The 20085-nt window shown below is 44.9% G+C and overlaps 1 protein-coding gene across 1 annotated transcript in view; it reads right to left on the minus strand.

Moving 5' to 3' along the window:
• Nucleotides 1–20085, minus strand: part of scrib (scribble planar cell polarity protein) — a 97850-nt gene that overhangs the window by 24038 nt on the left and 53727 nt on the right. The window contains 13 exon segments of the mRNA XM_061237471.1: nt 126–185; nt 634–753; nt 1099–1287; nt 1389–1505; nt 1990–2166; nt 2285–2395; nt 2971–3234; nt 6025–6105; nt 9463–9786; nt 10233–10310; nt 11455–11544; nt 15329–15391; nt 19187–19588. Of these exon segments, the coding sequence (XP_061093455.1) occupies nt 126–185; nt 634–753; nt 1099–1287; nt 1389–1505; nt 1990–2166; nt 2285–2395; nt 2971–3234; nt 6025–6105; nt 9463–9786; nt 10233–10310; nt 11455–11544; nt 15329–15391; nt 19187–19588 (2076 nt within the window).

A 20085-nucleotide genomic window follows, 5' to 3' on the forward strand; every position in this document is an offset into this window, starting at 1 on the left:
TAGCATTCCCTGCAACCACATTCCTTAAGCGGCTACTGGAATACTTTGGGAAGGAGAAGACATTACTTAGTCAGCCCATGCATCATCCCAGAAGATGCAATAAGAGGATCTAGAATCTCACTCACCACTTTCTCAATCTCCTCTTTCTCCCACAGTGAAGCCTCCCGCACCATCTCTACTTCCTGCTTTAGGGATGGGGGGGGGGGGGGGACAAAGGAGGTAAAGATAAGAAAAGTGAAGAGAATTTTCTAATATTTTACAAACGCTTGTAGAGAACATGCATTAGCCAACACAGTTCAAATATTTAACTCTTAAGATCATGACATTACTTTACTACAATAGTGTGTCCCCTGTTGTTCTGGTCGTTAGATCAGTTTCCTCTTACCTTAAAAATAAACTCAACCACTGTGATAGTGCTTCTCCAGTCCTTCAGGGATGTAGTGTGTACCTGCTGCTTTACATCAACTATTATTTCAGTTACGCCTGTCTCCTGTTAACTTACTTAACCTAATTTTAAGTACCAGATGTGAGTACCAGATGTGAATCAGGTCCATCAGTAGGTCAGTGAAGATCTACACCCCTCCAAGCATGGTTTGTAATTGGACGAGCTGGTTCTGAAATAAGGCCACTCACCTTCTGAAGAATCTCCATCTCCTCTGGACTCATGTCCCTGTCGATGGATGAAATGCTCTCCATGCTGTTTTTGCGGACAATGCCAGCAGCAAAGGGGTTGGCGATCACACCAGGGGAGGCCTGAAAGGGAGTTGTACACACAAACACATGAGGTGCTTGCCGGGGTAGTGTTTTCCTTTACCAGGTGTTCTTGTAAAAAAACTAAAGAAATCCATGTTTATATAAACTAATGCTACCAAGAAAATGCTTGCAAGCGCAAACGTTTTGTCTCCAACATTTTTGTATTGATTGACATAAACCCCCAGGGGGTTACTGCAAGTCGCTTTGGATAAAAAGCCTCAGCTAAATAATAATTATTATATTAAGCAGAACATCTTTATTATGTAATGGCCTGCAAGGCTGCTTTGAGTGGTCTATAACTGGCCTCAGTGACCCCTGTAGTTTCGGAGTGAACCGGGGTCTCACCTCGACGGCGGCCGCCTCATGCGGGTCGAAGCCGTCGCAGACCAGCACGGCCAGGGCGTCCCCCACGCCGCGCAGAACGCGCACGGCCTCCGTGTGGGTCATGCCCAGAAGGCTGTGGTTGTTCACCTCCAGGATGCGCATGCCCACCCGCAGTCGCCCGTCCCGTGCAGCTGCCCCACTGGAGCTCACCTGAGGAGGGGGGGGGGGGGGGGCAGAGGAGGGGCAGGTAGGGTCAGTCACTATTAGAAATGTCACCCCAAAAACAGGACGAGGCAAGGCGATGGCGTTACCTTAGAGATGAAGATGCCCTCGTCGGTGGGGTCGAAGGGATTTCCGGCGTGCCCTTTGGCACCGCCGCGGATGCTGATGCCCAGTTTCTCGCCTGGCTGCTTTTCGATCAGGATTTCCTACATGGACACAAAGCCAGTCAGAACCAGACAGTGATTCCAAGATCCTGTGAACACTTGTTTATCAGCAACGTTGGTTTTGCGTTGCGTTGGTTCATTCTCAGATGAGGTAAACATTGAAACCATTGGGTATGATTAACCTAATCCTAGTCCTGGGGTGGCATGCTCTCTTATTACCACTGACGAAACTGGCTCAGTCAAGCAGACCTGGGTGAAATATGTATTTACTTTTCTAAGCCTTAGTTTACTGAAACCTAAAAAAGTGCAAAACCTCCCTTCTGGTCAAATTGGTTGACAGAATTCACCAGGCAATTATCTGAATCTAAAACAATTACACATTTGACCCAGATCTGCAGTCAAGGCAGTTATTAGTGTGAGGGGGTGTCAGTGAACAGTAAATTATTTTGGGTTGATGCTGTCCATTCATGATGATGATGATGAGGATGATGATGATGATGATGATGATGATGAGGCTGTGGCTCACCTCCATGCCCGATGGCGCAGGGTCCCGGCGTACTAACATCCGGATCTCGTGCTTGTTGGAGAGCAGGGCGCGGACTGCCTCCTGGTGCGTGGCATGGCGTAGGTCGATGGCATTCACCTCAAGGATGCGGTCACCCACCCGCAGCCCACTCCGACACGCCAGACCCTGAGGGATGACCTGGGCACACAGGTGGGCAGACACAGCAGATATATATATATGATAGGTCAACTGACAAACACAATGACAGACAGGCGGCACGTTTTGGTATCTCCACTCACGGTCTGGGCTTACTTACCTTCGAGATGAAGACCCCAGGCTCGCAAACTCCAAACGGGTGGCTGGCATGGTCACTGCCTCCCACAATGCTCAAACCCAGTGGGCCACCGGCCTTCACCAAAATAACTTCCTGTTAGAGCAGGAAGTAGATTACAGTTATGACTGGAGTCACGTTTGTCTGATCGAGTGAGTATGAGGCAGACAAAAAAAGTCTAGGAAATGAGTCACACTTTTAGACTGAACCATTTTAGTCTGATCAAACAAGAACAGACAGACAATGTCCTTGGAACAAAGTTAGGGGTAGGAAACTTATCTCCAGGGGCAGAACTGCTCTGCCTGTGCCTATATTTCATATTATACAGTAATTACTCAACTGATTCAGTTTTACTTGGATATAAAGCCTATTCACTTGTAAATATATGTATAAATCTATAATAAAGGCAAATGAGTTGCCTACCCTTATTTTTCCAAGTCTCTAAAGAATTTAAACCTAGGACGGGATAGCACTAGCTTGAGATAGCTAATCCTGAGAGAAAGCCAACATTCAGACAAGATCTTCATACCCTCCACCATTTTCTCTGGTACTGTAGAGGAATGCATTTGAGACAAAGAAACCACAGTTATCAGAAACTTTCAAATTAACAAAACCGTTCAACTGAAAACAACTTCCAGAAGAAGCACTAATGGACGGTGGATGAGGGTCACCTCGATGGGGTACTCGTCCTCCAGCGGCCGGCTCAGGTGGTTGGCCTGCGGGGAGGAGCAGTGGTCGTCGCCGGTCTCCTCCTGGTCGGGGGATTCGACGGGCTCCGGCGGAGGGGGAGAGTGAGGCCGGGTCCTGGAGGTGGCGGGGGAGCCCTGAGGCTCGGACAGGCTGCGCTCCACCAGCAGGGTGATGGTGGGGGAGGTGCCGGTAAGCAGCGTTACTGCCTGATCATGCCTGGCCTCTGTCATGTCTACACCATTGATCTGGATCGACAGCAAATCAACGCGTCACCCTCACCGGCAGCCCACCGGAAGCACGAGAGACAGTCAAACCGCACCACAGCCATCGCCTCAGCCTCTCTTCACAATGTTCCTGAACTTCCACTTGCAATATCCATTTCAGAAGAAGTTTCGGATGATTAATATTTCAACATTTTTGCGCATTCTGTATTTCCGAAGACATATAATAATGGGTTATGTAATTACTGCCAAATCTTGTGCTACCTGTTGCTTACAGTACACATGCAAAGCTGTCCACGAGGAGGACACAAGATAGATGTATATTTAATAATAATGAAATAAAAAAAAACATTACATATACATAGGGTGAGCCTGACAATGGATAGAAATCTACTGTATGAACAGTCTAATAAATACTATGTGGTTTTGGATGGTGAAAACAACCACACCATCCAAAAAAAAGAAAAATAAATCCAGATCCAGGGAGGAAAGTGATGGCGTTTCCTTTCCAACAACCGCTTTATTCGCTAAATTAATCCTACAACAGTCATGAAACACTACCTTTTTTAGATTTAATTTCACATTTATACTTATTTGGTGAAAATGATACAATATGATTTCTATGACCCTGAACTGCGGACCTGAGAAACCATACATTGGGCAAGGAAAGCCCTACATTAGCAGCATATACATGACATCATCCTACATTCATCAGTTACATTCAAGTAATACTCTATATGTACAATATTGTTAACATACTGTATGTACCATAGAATCCATTGCCTATAGTAACCCTGGGCTGGGATTCAGGCTGTCAGTGTTGTTAATGTTAGTGAGAGTGCGTACAGGTCCCTGTACTAGATGCATACAGAGGCAGAGAAAGGGTGGAAGGGAAAAGGAGCAGTGCTACCGGCAGGCCGGGCCCAAAGGACACAAATGCTTCCGCGAGCAGTGAGGCATGCAGCACTCCAACAACATTACACAATAAACTCGAGCTTGATACCAGGTGCCTCTTTAAGGTATCTTTAAGATTTTCTCAGAAATGTAGGTGGTACCTCAGGGATGAGAAGATTTCAAGTTTGCTGACCCCATAATGGTCCAAGAGCATACATATGTGGCACATGCCTTTAAACCTGATTCACTGCCATAGTGCTCACTGCAGTTGCAATGACCGTATATACGCGGTGCCCCAGTTTGTATGGACTGCATATATACAGGAGGAGATTTGATGATTTGCTCATCCAACTTAGTCAATACTATCCTGTACATTCACCTGTCTATATGCAAATGATTCCAATCTTATAGACAGTCCCAGACAACTGCATGTCTAATTGATCAACATGTGCATATGTATTTTAGAAAATATTAGATGGGATTCTGATAGAGTAGATGGCAAATTCAATAATATGCCAATATGACTGTTGAATGTCTTACTGATATAAAAACTGTGATGGTAAGATTCTAAAAAGATCAATCAGTCTTTTATTACAGTAGCAATATGGCCAGTGCCTATTAAACCAACAGGATCATCAACTACTGTAGGTAGTGGAGGCAGAAACACTGGCGGTTTTCAGGACCAGGCTTGATACGGTGCTAGACACTCTTTCACATTTAGGCGTACTAAGCATTAGGCACACTTTGGTAGTAGGAAAAGGCGAGCATTGTTGAGCTGAATGGCCTGTTCCCGCCAATATGTTATGTTAACTAATCCCTGCGCTTACTGCAACAAACAGAAGCCACCACTGACCAGACAGTACAAACTTTTACCGCCGGCTGATAGGCCACCGCAACCGCTGCCATGGTAATACATGCTGTTACCATGTCAGCGGGCCCAGAGGCTCCACCCACATCCCCCAACACCACACCCACCACCGAGCAGGCAAGGAGACGCATTACAGCGCAGGCCATGCAGAGAAAACGGAGAGAAAGTGAGAGAGGGGGGCAGCAGAAAGAGGGTAAATATAAAACAGGTAAAAACACATTTGGGCAGGAGGGATAAAGAATATATAGTGATAAATAGATAAACCATTCAGAAAAGTCCCAGAGAAATACTTGAGGGTGCCATTTCAATGCACACCCAGTTAAATGTAGACTAAATCTATGGTGTCTGCACGGAAATAAGATTTTTTTTTTTATTGATAAAAATGCAAACAGCAAATACAAATGCAGTGTGAACACAATACTGATGGAGAACAGTATCAGATTCTTAAAATGGCTTCACAGTATTGATATTCAAGGAATATCTGTATGTGAAGCCATATAGAAGCTTGTACAAAAACCTTTAAACCATTAAAACATTTTTTTTATTTCTTTGAAGGTTAAAGCCAAACAGATTGTCCAAACAAAGTACAGCCATATTAACACATTTCCCATTTTCAGCAGGCAAGTCAAATGCAGGCAGAAACAGGCATAGGTATGATCCACCACTGTGGCATTATGTGAATGTAAAATGAAAGCCACAGCTGGGACAGGAAAGTGAACTGGCACAAAGAGCATGCAGGAGAGGAAGCCATAGGCAGCAGGGTTAAAATAAGTCAAGCAGTTTAGATTCAAATCAGACGCCAAGAGAGTGAGGGGGATACCAAAAGCCAAACACAACACAGCGACTTCAGGAAGGGGGTTACATCAAGCTCAGCTGACAGGGACTGGGTGATGAAGGGGTAACTAATTCCTCCATATGACTAATCTGTGTGACGTGTGACACGTACATGTGGCGTCAGCACAGATTACTATGTTACCTACTCATGTACTCTACTGTGACGGCTGATGGGTTGGAATGAACGCGTTTTAGCGGAAGGAGGGGGTTGTACTCACGGAGATGACCCTGTCTCCCACGCGTAATGTGCTGTCGCGGTGAGCGGCCCCGCCCTCGGCGATGCGGGAGATGAAGATGCCCTGCTGGCACACAGGAGACCTGGTTACCATAGCAACACCCCCAGCAACAACACAGACTCTTCAGTATTAGTAGGGCAGGACTGTGGAGCGGTGGATAGAACATGATAGTGTGGTAAAAGCGTGAGTAAAACAGTACCAAACTATGACTCAGATTTTACACCTCCTGGAAACCATCTAACTGCTTGAAATACCACCACCTGCTAGGAAAATCAATGCCAAGGAGAAATGTTTTGGAGTTGATTAAATTACAGCAATTACATAGAGATGTGAATCAAACTGAAAAACAGTACTATGACTGTTCTTGTTCAGAAATCAAATCCAGAACCTTCTGCCATTCTGTGCAATGTGAAGAGTATTTTGCAAGCCTGTTGCAGTACAGAGCAATGCCTCCAGGAATACACCGGGAAAGTCCCGCAAAAACAACCTGGCAATATGAACTGTATCTAACATCCATGCAGTCAGTGACTGCAAAAAGATTTCAAAGGAGACATATGCCAAATGCTTTGTCATAGCATATGTCATGGCATATCATAGCATCTGGCAAGTTCTACTTCCAAAACATAGTCACTGTATTACAGACAAAAACTAAACCTCATGCTGTTCTATGAAAGCAGGTATTCAAATGTCTTTTATTTTATTTAGGACCCAGACTTGAATCAGAACAAAATAATTACCCCAGTTTCCTTGAGCCAATCTTTTTTTCTGACATTTGTGTAGTTTATCGATCATAATATTTACACAGCCATTGGTAGCATCGCAAGATTCAAGATTTACTCAACATGAGTAAATTAAAGCATGAATATTTAATATTATGATGCCTGTGTGACAAAAATGGTAAAAAAGGACATACTCAGTGAGCACTTTATGAGGTATTCAGTAACTTATTTAGTTTACTTATTATGGCTTCTGCTGCTGTTGCCTGTCCACTTAGAGGTTTTACACATTGTGCAATCATTACATTACATTAATGACATTTGCCAGACGCTCTTATCCAGAGCGACGTACAGTTGATTAGACTAAGCAGGAGACAATCCTCCCCTGGAGCAATGCAGGGTTAAGGGCCTTGCTCAAGGGCCCAACGGCTGTGCGGATCTTATTGTGGCTACACTGGGATTAGAACCACCGACCTTGTGTGTCCCAGTCATTTGCCTTAACCACTACACTACAAGCCGCCCAATCAGAGATGCTCTTCTGCACACCACTGTTGTAATGTGTGGTTATTTGCGTTGCTGTCCCCTTCCTGTCAGCTTCGACCAGTCTGGCCCTTCTCCTCTGACCTCTCATTAACAATGCATTCCTGCCCGCAGAACTGCTGCTCACTCAATCAAAAATCATTCCACGGTAAAAAGCCACTGAGATCACATTTCTTCCCCATTCTGAATTTGATCTGAAAAACAGCTGAACCACTTGACCTCATCTCCATGCTTTTATTTTGTGAAGATGTCAAAGTGTGCTGCGAGCAGCTAAATTTGTTGACTGCCATTGGTTTTTCAGATCCTCAGTTCACAGCTGAATCTAATCAGTTCACAAGGTCATGAACCAGTTGCAGCTGCAGGTCAGACATTACGCACAGAACTGACTGAAGTCTCACACTGCTTTGCATTAATGGATTTGTAGTTCAGTAAGAAACCCTTTGTCTAGGATATGGAGATAAGCCAGCTGGTTATGAACCACTTTGGTGGTCCGTGCACTTTAAGAGTTCATTAATGACCTGCTGACAAGCAGACATGCGTATGGATACTGAATCCACCCACTAAACTTATATACCATGCTCATGAGCCATCATCACCAATAAAACACAGATATGATAGTGGCTTAGGAAGACTAGTAATGTTATCAAAGTAGTTTTAGACCTTTAAATTAAAAAGAATTCTGCTCCCGGAATTTCCAGCCATAAATCAGTTTATTTGCATACTGTCCATGGCCTCACAAGGTCCCGTTCAGAAGTCCAAATATAACTGCTCAAGAAGCCTGCTTAAAACAAGTCTGCTGAAATGAGTACAATTCAATAGAAAGCTTCACCTGCACTTCAGACACCAGTCCCCTGCTTAAGCATGGGCTTCAACAGAAGGGACCTGGAGGTAAGGAAGAACAGGAAGGCAGCCCATCCAAGACTTGTAATAAAAGCTGAAGCACTGTCAGGGCAGAAGCCTGGAACCTGACCAGGACTATGGAGTCCCAGAGACTCTCTTCTAGGGTGTCATACAAGCACTCTCAGAACTGCTAGCTTGAGCCAAACCAAATGCTCCAATGTCACCATATTAATAACACTGCATGCACCCATCAATTAGCAATTATCTCCATTGGGAAATTCCTCAGTAACCACAACAGCATACAAAAGCTCCTATTAAAACAATCACTTTGATATCTTTCTACATATACATAACAACTAAACACAAACAAACTCCCAAGCTACACCTAAAGACTTACACATGCAGAAAACACCCAAACCAACATAACTTACAAATGTGCAACCCTGGGTGTGTGCCTCTGCTCAGTCAGATCCCGAGCGATAAGAGTGAGACCTGTGTTCCAGTAGTGGGCCAGGAGTGCATGTCACCCTGGAACAAAAATATCCCCCATGCCCCCCCCAACAATTCAGGGGCCTATCAGGTGTCACGGCCCGCTATTCATAACTACGTCTCCGAGGCAACCCTTCCAAACGAGCCACCGAAAAAGGCAGTGTCCAAGTCACAGGGGAGGTGAACGGGCGGGGGGGGAGAGGAAATGCTCAACCAGCTACACAACATTCAGGAAGCCTCCTTCAAAAGGGCTGCTTGAGCCAAATCCCATTAACATCATGTTCTCTTTACTGTGACTCAGCAGGTATTCATAAGCAATATATAATCCCGAAAACAAGAGTATACGACCAAAGAAAGCTACTGAACAGTGGGTTGGGGATTGTGAGAGGTGCATTCGAACTAATAATGTATTCATGTTGAGAATTCTGACTGCTTGAAGAAGCATTAAAACACTCATGCTGTAGCTAAGCCTTGCAATGCATCTTACAATGGAGCTGGGTGTAACTACAAGTACACTACTGTACACTAAGTTTGGGGTCACCGTGTCTTTTTATGATTTAATATTTTATTTTCTATTTGTTTTCAGCTGTAAATATAGTATAGAACATGGAATTATGGTATGGAATGGAATGGAATGTTGGCTGAGAGTATAATACAGCTCAGGGAAAAAACTAAAAACAACTCATACATTTCTCATATTTCTCTGGGTCCCATTTGCGCTGCCGAGTCCAAATTTAAGGTCCATACACGTGTGGGTGTGGAACAAACTGTACGCATGTACTGTAGGCACGGGCGCAAGCGTGTTTACACGCCTTCGTGCAGCTGCCTCACTCACAGTATCCCCTGCGCGGTAGGCTGTGGAGCCTTTGCCCCCGGCGATGCTGAAGCCCAGGCCCTTGTCGTTGCGAATGAGGCAGGTGGAGTGCTGCTGGCGGCCGGCCCCGGGGGATGGGGGTTCGATGCAGAAGGGGAGGCCGCTGCTGCTGCGCCTCTCTCTGGGGAAGTAGTCGTCCTCGGGCCGCAGGGGCGTGGTGGTGATGGCGTTCTCCGGCTCCACCATGCGCTCCCTCAGCACTGTCATGGAAACGGCCACGCCCGAACTCCGCAGGGCCTCCACAGCCTTGTGGTGCTCCGCCCCGTGCAGGTCGATGCCGTTTACCTGAGTGAATGTCGGGGTAGGGGTTCACAGATTAAAACAGCTGGGTGAGGGAGAAAAGGACGTGATTTATGCTTGTTTACTTTGCCCTGTTCTAACACAAGATTCAAATGTGACAGACAAAAATAACGTTCCAGTACAATTACGATATCTCAAAAAAACCAACAACAAAAAGAACATTAGACATCATGGTGTAACAGGGTTAGCTCGGCTAGTTCGCTAGGAAAACAAAGGTTACCGCTACAATGCTCCCTGATGACGTGACCATCAAAAGAACACCATTGCCCTTGGCTAGAGGCGATTTTGTCTTTAGCAGACTGGTAACACATTTGTCTAACAAAATTGAGAGGCCAGGTTCAAATCCCACCTCTGACTCTCTCTCAGGAGCCAAACCCTGGTTTGTACTTGTGTGCCCGCACAAGAGTCATTCAGGGACAATGTGCATTTACCTCGAGTAGTTTGTCTCCCACTTTGACGCCGGCGAGAGCAGCTGGGCCCTCCTCAGACACCCTGGATATGAAGATGCCCTGCAGGGTTCAGGACAAAAAACTAGCTTTGGTTCAGTTTACCAAAGTGCAGTCCGTAAGTATTTAGACAGCAACATTTTTTGGTGTTTTCACTCTGTACTCCAACAAACAGTTGAAATAACATAGTAACCACATGATAAAAGCGCAGACTTTCTGCTTTAATTTGAGGATGTTTACATCCATATTGTAGAAATTACTGTCCTTTTTATACATAGTCTTCCAAATTGTAGCACCCCCTGCACAAAGATATCACTGTATATTTCTTTCTAAATATCTTGTATACTTGAGAAGTGATTTATATTTACGCTTTATATAAACATGGCTTATAATTATGTGTCGAAACCAGGGAGGTGGGAACGGCAGCCAAATTTTAAGCAGGGGCAACTATCCGCAGCAGGCTTCCCATTTCCCAGTACACCGTGCAGCTGTGGTGGAATGAATGAAACTTCCCCCAATAAAAACAACACAACCGCCGCTTCAGTTTCCATTAGTCACAGAGCTCAACACCATCGGACAAGTGCCGAGCCTAAGGTTTGCCAGGTAACTGGCCCATTGTCCAAAGCCTATTTGGTGCAGTTGCTAAAACAGTCCGAATTGACTTCTCCGGTCTGTTGAAGCTGGCGGGCACAGTGCCCCTTCCTTTCATTCTAACCTTGTCAGGTCTGTGTGTAATGGGAAAGCTCACATTGCAGCACCGCAGTAGATTAAACAGTGAGCTCCACAGGAAAAAAGCATTACTGCAGGACTGTAACAGTTTAGAAATTCAGCAATAAACCCCAGAAAGGGCAAATATTGCAAATGTGTCCATTTCATTACGTTACACCGTAGTGGGGTCTGCACTTAATCAATCCACATTAAGTAATCCAATTTCGCAGTTCCTCAAAACCCTGGCTCTGGGTTATCTGTCAATTCTCCCTATACAACTAGTGTATTAATAGTGTGGCTAACAGACATGCTGGGCCATTTGTTTTGCCCAGGGAATCCACCAGTACGTCAGCACCTCAAGTGAGAGAGAACAGCCGCAGTTTAAGCTGGCGACCCGGGGGAAACTATGTGGCCTGGTGCACTGACGGAACAAAAAGGTTGAACCCAGACCCAGCCTGCAGTTGCCACTCCAGACGTCCACCAGATGTACCACCCTTACCTCATCATCCCCCTTGTAGGGAGTGGAGCCTTTCCCCCCTGCAATACTGATCCCCAGTCCCCCTGTCTGGCGTAGGATGGTCAGGGTGTGCTGGAAGCAAAGCAGGTTGGTTAACAACACCAGGGAGGGTCAGCTCAGTGCCCCACGGTTGGGGCCACCAGGGGTGGATTGGAATCCCAACAATTCACTCGCGCACCAGTCAGCAATACACCAGGACGGATTCCACTGTATTACCGCTAAAGGGGCCAGAACATAAAACCAAATGGTTTGTTCTGTCCGCTTAATCCTTGCTCTGGTTTTTACTGTTGGGAAGGAGGCATTTCTGCCATGGTGTAGGGTTGACAGGAGCGAGTAAAATGGGTCCTGTGGTGCTCTGTTCAATTCCAGTGTCACAGGCATGGGTGGAGATCTGTATGCTTAAATATAGAGAGGCTCTACCTGGATTTCACTATTCTCCAAACAACTTTCATCAGGAGGCCCAGATGCATGATGTGTTCCCAACCTTTGCAAAACGCTGGATTGAACTTTGCCCCCCAGACCACAATACGTGCATCAACCTCCTCGCCGATCAACACTTTTCCGGTAAAATAAACCGAACTTAGGCTGAATCTCCGCAAAGTGGGGAAAAAAAAAAAACAGACAAAGAGTGTGTGCTGGGGTATGATCGGAGTGTGTAATCAGGGAACGTTCAAACACAAATGAAAATGGTTCATTAACCACTAAGTGGATCAGGTGTTTGAGGTGTGCCACGGCAAGCCACGGGAGTGAGAATGGGAGTTAGCGGAAATGAAGGAGAAGGGTTAGCGGTGTCAGGGCGGAGAGGAATGTTGTGCTCTGGGTCAGGGAATCAGTGCAGTCGGCTAAAGCAGAGGAGAACGCGGCCAATAGGCTCCTTATTGCCGCAAGTAATTTTACACTCAGTGCATACTTTCACATTGCAGTCAGCATCTATAACACTTGACTACATACGGTGCAGTCCATAAGTATTTGGACACAGGGACAAGTTCTGTCCTTTTGGCTCTGTAGTCAAGCATGTTGGATTTGCATGTGATGTTAAAGTGCAGACAGTCACTGCTAATTTGAGGGCATTTACATCCATAGTGGGTCATTTGTGTCAAGATTCCTTTTTTATACATACTCTCAATAATATTCTCAGACCAAAAGTAATTGGGCAGTTGGATTCTCAGCAGTTTCTGATTTGTCATTTGTATTAAATTGCTTCTTTAGAGCAGGTATAAGCAAGCCTTTAGCATCGAGCCTTGATTTGAGGCTTTTGATTATCTTTGGAGTCTGTCATTAGCATTTGTCATGAGGGTCAGAGTTGTGTCAATGACAATAATAACCAAAATAAAAAGTATGTGGCTTTAATTTGGTCAACTCGGTCAACTCTGGTCCTCATGTTCACAAATGCCAATAACAGACTACAAAGACAATCAAAAGCCTAGAATCAAGACATCTGTAGATACTGAAAGCTTTTTTATAGCCCTAGGAAGTGAATGAATACAACTGACAATTCAGAAGCAGCTGAGCCAAGCGTCCAATTACTTTTGGTCCCCTAAAATGTGGGGCGGCTACGTATAAAATTAGATGGGATTGCTACTAAAATCACCCAATGTGGGTGTAAATACCCTCAAACTAAAGGGGACAGTTTCACATGTATGGTTTCATTTCAATCCAATGCGCTGGACTACAGAGCCAAAGGAACAGAAATTGTACAAACAGTCCAAATACATGCAAACTGCAGTGTATATGCATAGTGGTGAAAGTTGCGTGGGCTGGGTTTTTTTTTTTTCTTCTTCTCCCTCCTTTTGGATTCATTGAGACATTTAACAGATGACTGCTGTTAGTCCTTAATGGAAGAACACATTGGAAACGATTCTTGCCCTCACAGAAAAATAAAGACTAAAAATAATACATTTTATAACAACGATTATTCAATTGAGCTAAGACAACATTGTGAAATGAACTGTTGAAGGGCCTGTAATAATTTCTTTCAACAATAATTAGGTTCCACTGACATAGCAGCCCGTCCTATGTGATATAAAATTCAGTAGAAATGCAACAATCTAAGTATTTGGAGGGGGGTCAAATTTCTGTAATTTAGAGGACCAAATGTAATTGGACAGTTAGCTTCTCAGCCATTTCTGATTAGACAGGTGTATTCAACTGCTTCCTTAGGAAGCTTTCAGTAACCAGTCCTGATTCTAGGCTCTTGATTTATTGACTGTTATTGACATTTGTCAGCATGAGGACTAGAGTTGTGGCAATTATAGTTAAGGAAGCTGTTATGAGCCTGAGGGAAAAAAAAAAAATACAGTCCAAAACATAGGCCAAACAATATGCTTACTGAAACAAACTGTTTGGAACATAATTTATCATCAAAGGACTAGAAAAGTAATTTCAATGAATAAACAGACCTGTCACAGTAGGGTAATAACTGCCCGTGCTGCTATATTTTCGCAAATGGTGGTTCATCCATATTGGCTTGGTGCAGGCTATGGGATCGGACAGCTTGCAGCGGGCCACACTCACACACGTTCCTCCTTGCTATTATTAGTTTACGGGGGAGGATTCCTCCCCTTTGATCATGTCACTGTGTAACACGAGAAGCCGCGTTCCGGCAGATCCCTCCAAACCCAGTGCCCAGGCCTCAGGGGTGTGGCCATTATCATTTCTTCTGCATGCTTGCTGCAGGCTCCACTCAAACGCAAAGCATATCAAAGGCCCTTCACTGAACAGCTTTCTGATAATCATTACCATCGCTGCCCTTCATTTCTTGACTAGAGCTGTAAGTTACATTTATAACTAGATAGTGAAATGCAAGTCTTTATTCAAACACTTTCTACTGAAATCAAATAGATGCAGCATCTGTCAAATATCAGGTAGAAACTATGCATCAAAAATAACAATATGCACATATGATGATCTATGTTGTTTTTTGCTGAAGTTATTCCCATTGTATTAACTTTTTGATGCATTTGTTCTCATAACCTGAGTTGCCCATGTGGGAAAGGCCAGACACACATGCCCTCATCTCACCCAAAGCACATGATGTCATGATGACATCGATCTCCACTTTATAATGTCATTTTTTATTTATTTTTGTTTTTACACACACACACACACATTATAGTGTACTGTAAAAATACAAAAAAAAAGAAAAGGCTCTGCGTTGCTGGGGTCCTGGCAGGCCAAGTCGACCTGAAAAAGAACCGTTGAGTCTCTACTGGAGGGGGGCTCAGTTTTGCACCTGCCAAGACTATGCAGCCAGACTCCTGCTCTTTATGAATGAGGGTGGGCACCAGCACCCAAGGAGACACAGCCTGACAGAAAACAGGGGGAGAGAGGAGTGAAAGAGGGACTGCAGATGAGCCAAAGCCTTCTGCGACCAGCGGCTGGGGAGGAACGGGACTGCAGGCTTTTCAAGAGAGAAAAGCCGACAAGGAAGTCAAGCCCAATTGTAATTTGACACCATCTCCACCCTATCCCCCAAACTGCTGTAAAACAAATCTGCAACCTCATAAACATTTGTGTTAACCCCTTAAAGGAGGATTATTGGCTTGCAGAACCCTTTGAATAATATATGGTTTTGGTTGTAACAGTTTAATGTTAAAATGGTGCCGTAACAATAATTTGCCCCCACCACATCCCTCCTCCTTCAGCTGGAAACACTGCTCTGGCGATGCCATCATGGTAAGCTCTGATAGGCTGTTCCCTGGTGATTAACTTGGGTTAATGGTTGTTTATAGTTGGTTGATCATTGGTTGTGTTCTTGTGAGAATGGGCGGGTGGATGGATGAGAGAGTGAGTGAGAGAGAGAAACGGAGAGAGACAGGGTGAGAGTGAGTGAATGGGAAACAGAGCAGGTACAGACCTCTTCCTCCTCAATTCGAGCAGGCTCAATCAGCAGATTATTGACTTGATCAAATGACACCCCCTGTTAGGACAGGAACCAGCGAGAAGCATGCGGATTAGTGAGGCCAAATTAAAACCAGGCGTTTGCGCACACCCAAAAAACACGTGTGCACTCTCGCCTCACACGCACCACTGTGCAGCACACTTTCTGCGAAACGCGCACACGCACATACAGACATGTACAGACACACACACATACACATGTGCACACACACAGGATGTGCTCAGTCACAAGAAAGTGACTTGACAAATGGCAACCCACTAAAGTCAGGGACACGAGGTTCCCCACTGCAGTGTTACATGAGCCCAGTCACATTAGATGCACATCCGTTCTCTGGCGGTGGGTTGCCCCTGTGGCTTGTGGTTGTCACTGAGCAGCCTCTACACACACACACACACCCCCTTCCCCAGGCACGGACTGGCAGGCAGAGGCAGAAACTCCAGACCCAGGATGAAGAGAGCAACAGAGGCCGAACTCAGAAGACCCAGCAGAGGGAACGGAATGGCGTGGCTAATCCGTGTGAGGCTGCACAGGCAGCGTGAACAGAATGCAGAGAAATAGTTTGCTGAAATTAAAGGTCCCTCAAGGCTTCAGTACCCACAGAAAGCCCATAAGCCCAATACGGCAGGTGCAGATAATCCTCATTAGGTCCATTTTAGCATTCACGCTCTTGCAAACAAAATGGATGAGGCACTCTGCTCATCTGAACTATGTTCAACTGCATATGCAGAACTATGGAAGCTAAATATCTAAATATCTAAATATCTGCCTGTGTGTCCATACTGTTCTAGATAAGCTTGCTTAAAGGACAGAGATATGAGAACACAGAAATTGACTAAAAGTCCTGTTTGGAGATTTACTGTATGTGGCACAGTTTCCCCATGAGAAATAATCACCTATACTCACAGCAGAATTGGACCATTATGGCATTTAAGTAAGTGTTTATTCCTGTTGAAATTTACAATAGAACTGGCCCACGCAAAAACAGCCTAGAGAACACTCAGTCCCTAAAAGTTCCTTTCAGATTTGCGAGTCTGTGTTCAGTTCCCTTGGGTCAGGCCAAAGTAAAGCTTCTGCCTCTGCCACCCACAGTCACTGTTGGGAGAAGTCTCCTAAACACACACACCCACACAGACAAAGACACATGCGCGCGCACACACACTCACATCACCCCCTACAGACACACACCAGGAAAACCTTGTCCGGTACACTCAATCTCATCCTCACACATTAAGCAGCACCATTCCACAAATCCAAGCACACGCAGGCGAGCAGGGTGCTGCCCTGGATCCCCAATCCGCCTCAGTTAAGACTCCTGGCTTCTCTGCAATTATGGGTGCTACCATCCCCTCACATAAAAGTGAGGCTCACTTCTGTAGAACATTGACAGTGGAGCATACAGTCAGACAACTGGACAGTGACACTAAATCAGTCCTAAGTGGAAGCCTGACTAGCCCAAGAAAATAAACTAATTTAATCAGTGAGAAAGTGGCAGCATGCATAGCCAACAAGTAAGCAATACAAGTCACCCTCTTCAAACAGGAAAAGATAGATTTTTGTGTGTGTATTATGAGAGCTTTTCAAGTAAAATGTTCTAAAGTGAAGCCCACGCTGGGTACAGTGTGGTGTAGTTTATATCCATAATGCTAACACACTGCAGTATGTGAGTGTTCTAGCCCAAGGGAAAGGAAACATGCTGTGGTGTGATTGGAGGAAATTGCCCAAGCTGCCGTGTAGTTGGTGGAGACAGTTGTCACCCAGACACTTGAGGACCATGCTAAAGAGGCAGGATCAGGGACCCAAGGGCAAACACCGCATTGCAGCAAACGTCAAGAAACTTTTTAGTTGGGTAAAAATTAGGATCAACAGACCAAATGAAAAGGATTTTCATTTTTGATATTAATGATCGGCTTGAATTAAAAAATGTCATCACTCAGAAATTTCCGGAGCCACTCTTGATTCAAACACGCTTGTGCAAGGAAGAAGGGGTGGGGGGAGGGGCAATTAAACCTTTTAAATCAAAGAAAAAAAATCATAGAAATCAGCAAATGACATGAGCTCACTGGACTTAGAGAGAGGGCAGACATAACAGTGATGATGAGGACTTGGGATACAGCCCAAATATACTTCCTCTATGGAGAGGAGCCTTTTGCCAGCTGCCATCTTTCTTTCGACCCGAGTATGCCAACACGGAAGCAGAGAGCAAGCCGCAGGTTTGGCACTGGCACCAGCAGCAGGGGTGGGCAGAGCGAGGGGCAGCTTAAGGAACAGCGCCACACGGTGGCACAGGAGGGGCGCAGACAGGGAAAGCCAGAGGACTTGGAGACAATCTGCTGACACCGTTTTCACCATGACCACCAGCGCATACTCCCTGCCCTGCCAAGCTCCATGGGGAAGAGGCTTTCACCGTTGAGTGCGGGTCAGTGTCTGTATGTGTGCTGTGCTCTGTGGAGGAACTAAAACTATGCATCGGTTCACTTGTGTATAGTACAGTATTGCTCTTCTTTCGTACGAACTTCCCATAACTACCCATTCTCTCAGAATATTAAGAGGCGTTTATTAGAATGATACTTTTGTATGTATGCTGTAACTCAGTCAGTCCTAAAATATGACCATTAATATTGTTCTGTACATTTTTTCTTTTTAAGTAAACATACTATTACTTTAAATAATCATTAATAATGCTAATGAATTATAATAATAAAATGATTTGTCTCATTCCTTAAAACAAGCTTTTCACCTTTTACTAAAAAGAATGTAAGTCAAGGGGAAAAGCCAGAATGTTAATAATATGCGTGATGAAGTTTATTTTTGTGTAAGAAATTCAAGGGCAATGAGAGAGCTGTTCCCTCAATGTTGTTGAGCGCTTGTACTTCAGCTGAACTGAGGAGGGCGCTCTCCTCAGGCTGAGATGCAGTTTATGAGTAGAGGGGTAGAAAATGGTGTTTATTAATCATGTGGGAGGTTAGTACTGTATGTTTGTCAAGAGAACATTTGTTTTTGTATATGCCAGAACTATTTTTGATTTGTGAAAACTCTTCTGTTAAATACACAAACCGATTTAATGCAGCCTTTTAGAATTGGTATTAAACCAAAGCTCTTTTGGAGTAGGAGAAATGTTTGTCCGTCTGTGATGTGGAATATGAAAGGCACCAGCAATCAACAAAGCCTGTCAGTTTAGAAGTGAGACTTTGAACATGTGTGTAGCCCTGGGACATATACAGTCTGAATGTAATCGAGTAAAACAAAAAGTAAAAAAAGATAAATAAATATGAGATACATTGATAGCAGTCTAGGGTGTGTGTGCGCGTGTGTGTGTGTGTGTGTGGAGTGAATTTTTACCTGTACTCTTTCATGTTCAACTGAATCATCAATTGACTCAAGTGAAATTATGTTCATCCAAGAGGATACAACACCAGTCCTACTGTATGTTCTCAAAATATGAGCAAATACATACGGGTTATGACCTGTGATGATGTTCTTCATTCCTCTTGCTGCGGTGTCACTTTAGTGATTCACAAGAGCACTTCACAAATGACGGTTTAACTAGCAAAAACCTGATAAAACACCCCCGTATGAAAATATACATAATCTGTGAAATTTCAATAGCCATAATTTCTCCCTTTCACAGAGCCATCTTTGTACATATGTCATACCTGTAAACTGGATTCCATTAACAGCAGAAACAGCAATTTCCATTTATACAAAGAGTGCCAAGACGGACACTTCTTAACCTGCTTTGATGAGGACCGTCAAAAATGAAGATGAACATCCCACATAGAAATCGCCCTTCCTCTCAAGCTGACCCTCCCATACCTTGACAGGCTGCAGGGAAGAGCTGACCCTGTCTCCCACTCCTCGGTCGTCCAGCTCGGACTCCTCTATCCTGGACTGGTAGCGGGCGGCGAGCCCCCGCTCCTCTTCCTCCTCCTCCTCCTCCTCCTCCTCCTCCTCCTCCTCCTCGTGGGCGGGCTGCTGCGGGTGTGGCAGGTGATCGGGGGTGAAGCCCTGCAGCAGGGCGGCCACCGCCTCAGGCTTGGGCAGTTTGGTGATCTTGAAGTGCTTCTTGTAGTGAGGGGTGTCCTTGCGGATGAGCCGCTGCTTCTCCATGGGCAGGGCGCGCTCTTCCTGGTCGCTCCGCTCGCCGTCCTCCTCCCCGTCCTCGTCCTCCTCTTCCCCACCCCGAATGATGGGCTCCTCCGCAAAGTGCACTGTGGGCTGAGAGAGGGGATAGAAAACAAGGAGTTAGAGATGCTGGGTTTGGAAGTTCGTACTGTAGTTTCTGACCGTATTACTTGCAGACTTGGCCTACCTTGACTGTTCTTGTAGTTTGCTGTATGACCTTGGTATTTTTTTGAACGTCTCTTTGGATCAATGCTAAATATAATGTAATGTAATCTAGAGAGTGAGCGGAGGGATGCAAAGAAGAAATGATAATATTGATGCTTGATACAGTAAAGTCCTATGATAACGTGAATTTGGATCTGACACGAACACTGCTTGCCTGCCATTGTCTCTCCAGTGTGGAAACAGTGGGCAGAAAAAAAATAAAACTCCACATAATATCTTTAGGAAATGATAGAGTAATGAGAACTTGAGAAACAATAAATGTGATAACTGTTGCTAGGCCTGTGATTAAGCCGTATAAAGTGACATGAGTGAAAACCTCCACACAGCAACTGGAAGACGTGACCCCACATTTTATGTGACTAACT

This window comes from Conger conger, chromosome 4, assembly GCF_963514075.1.
Source record: "Conger conger chromosome 4, fConCon1.1, whole genome shotgun sequence".
In the NCBI taxonomy this organism is placed as follows: Eukaryota; Metazoa; Chordata; class Actinopteri; order Anguilliformes; family Congridae; genus Conger; species Conger conger.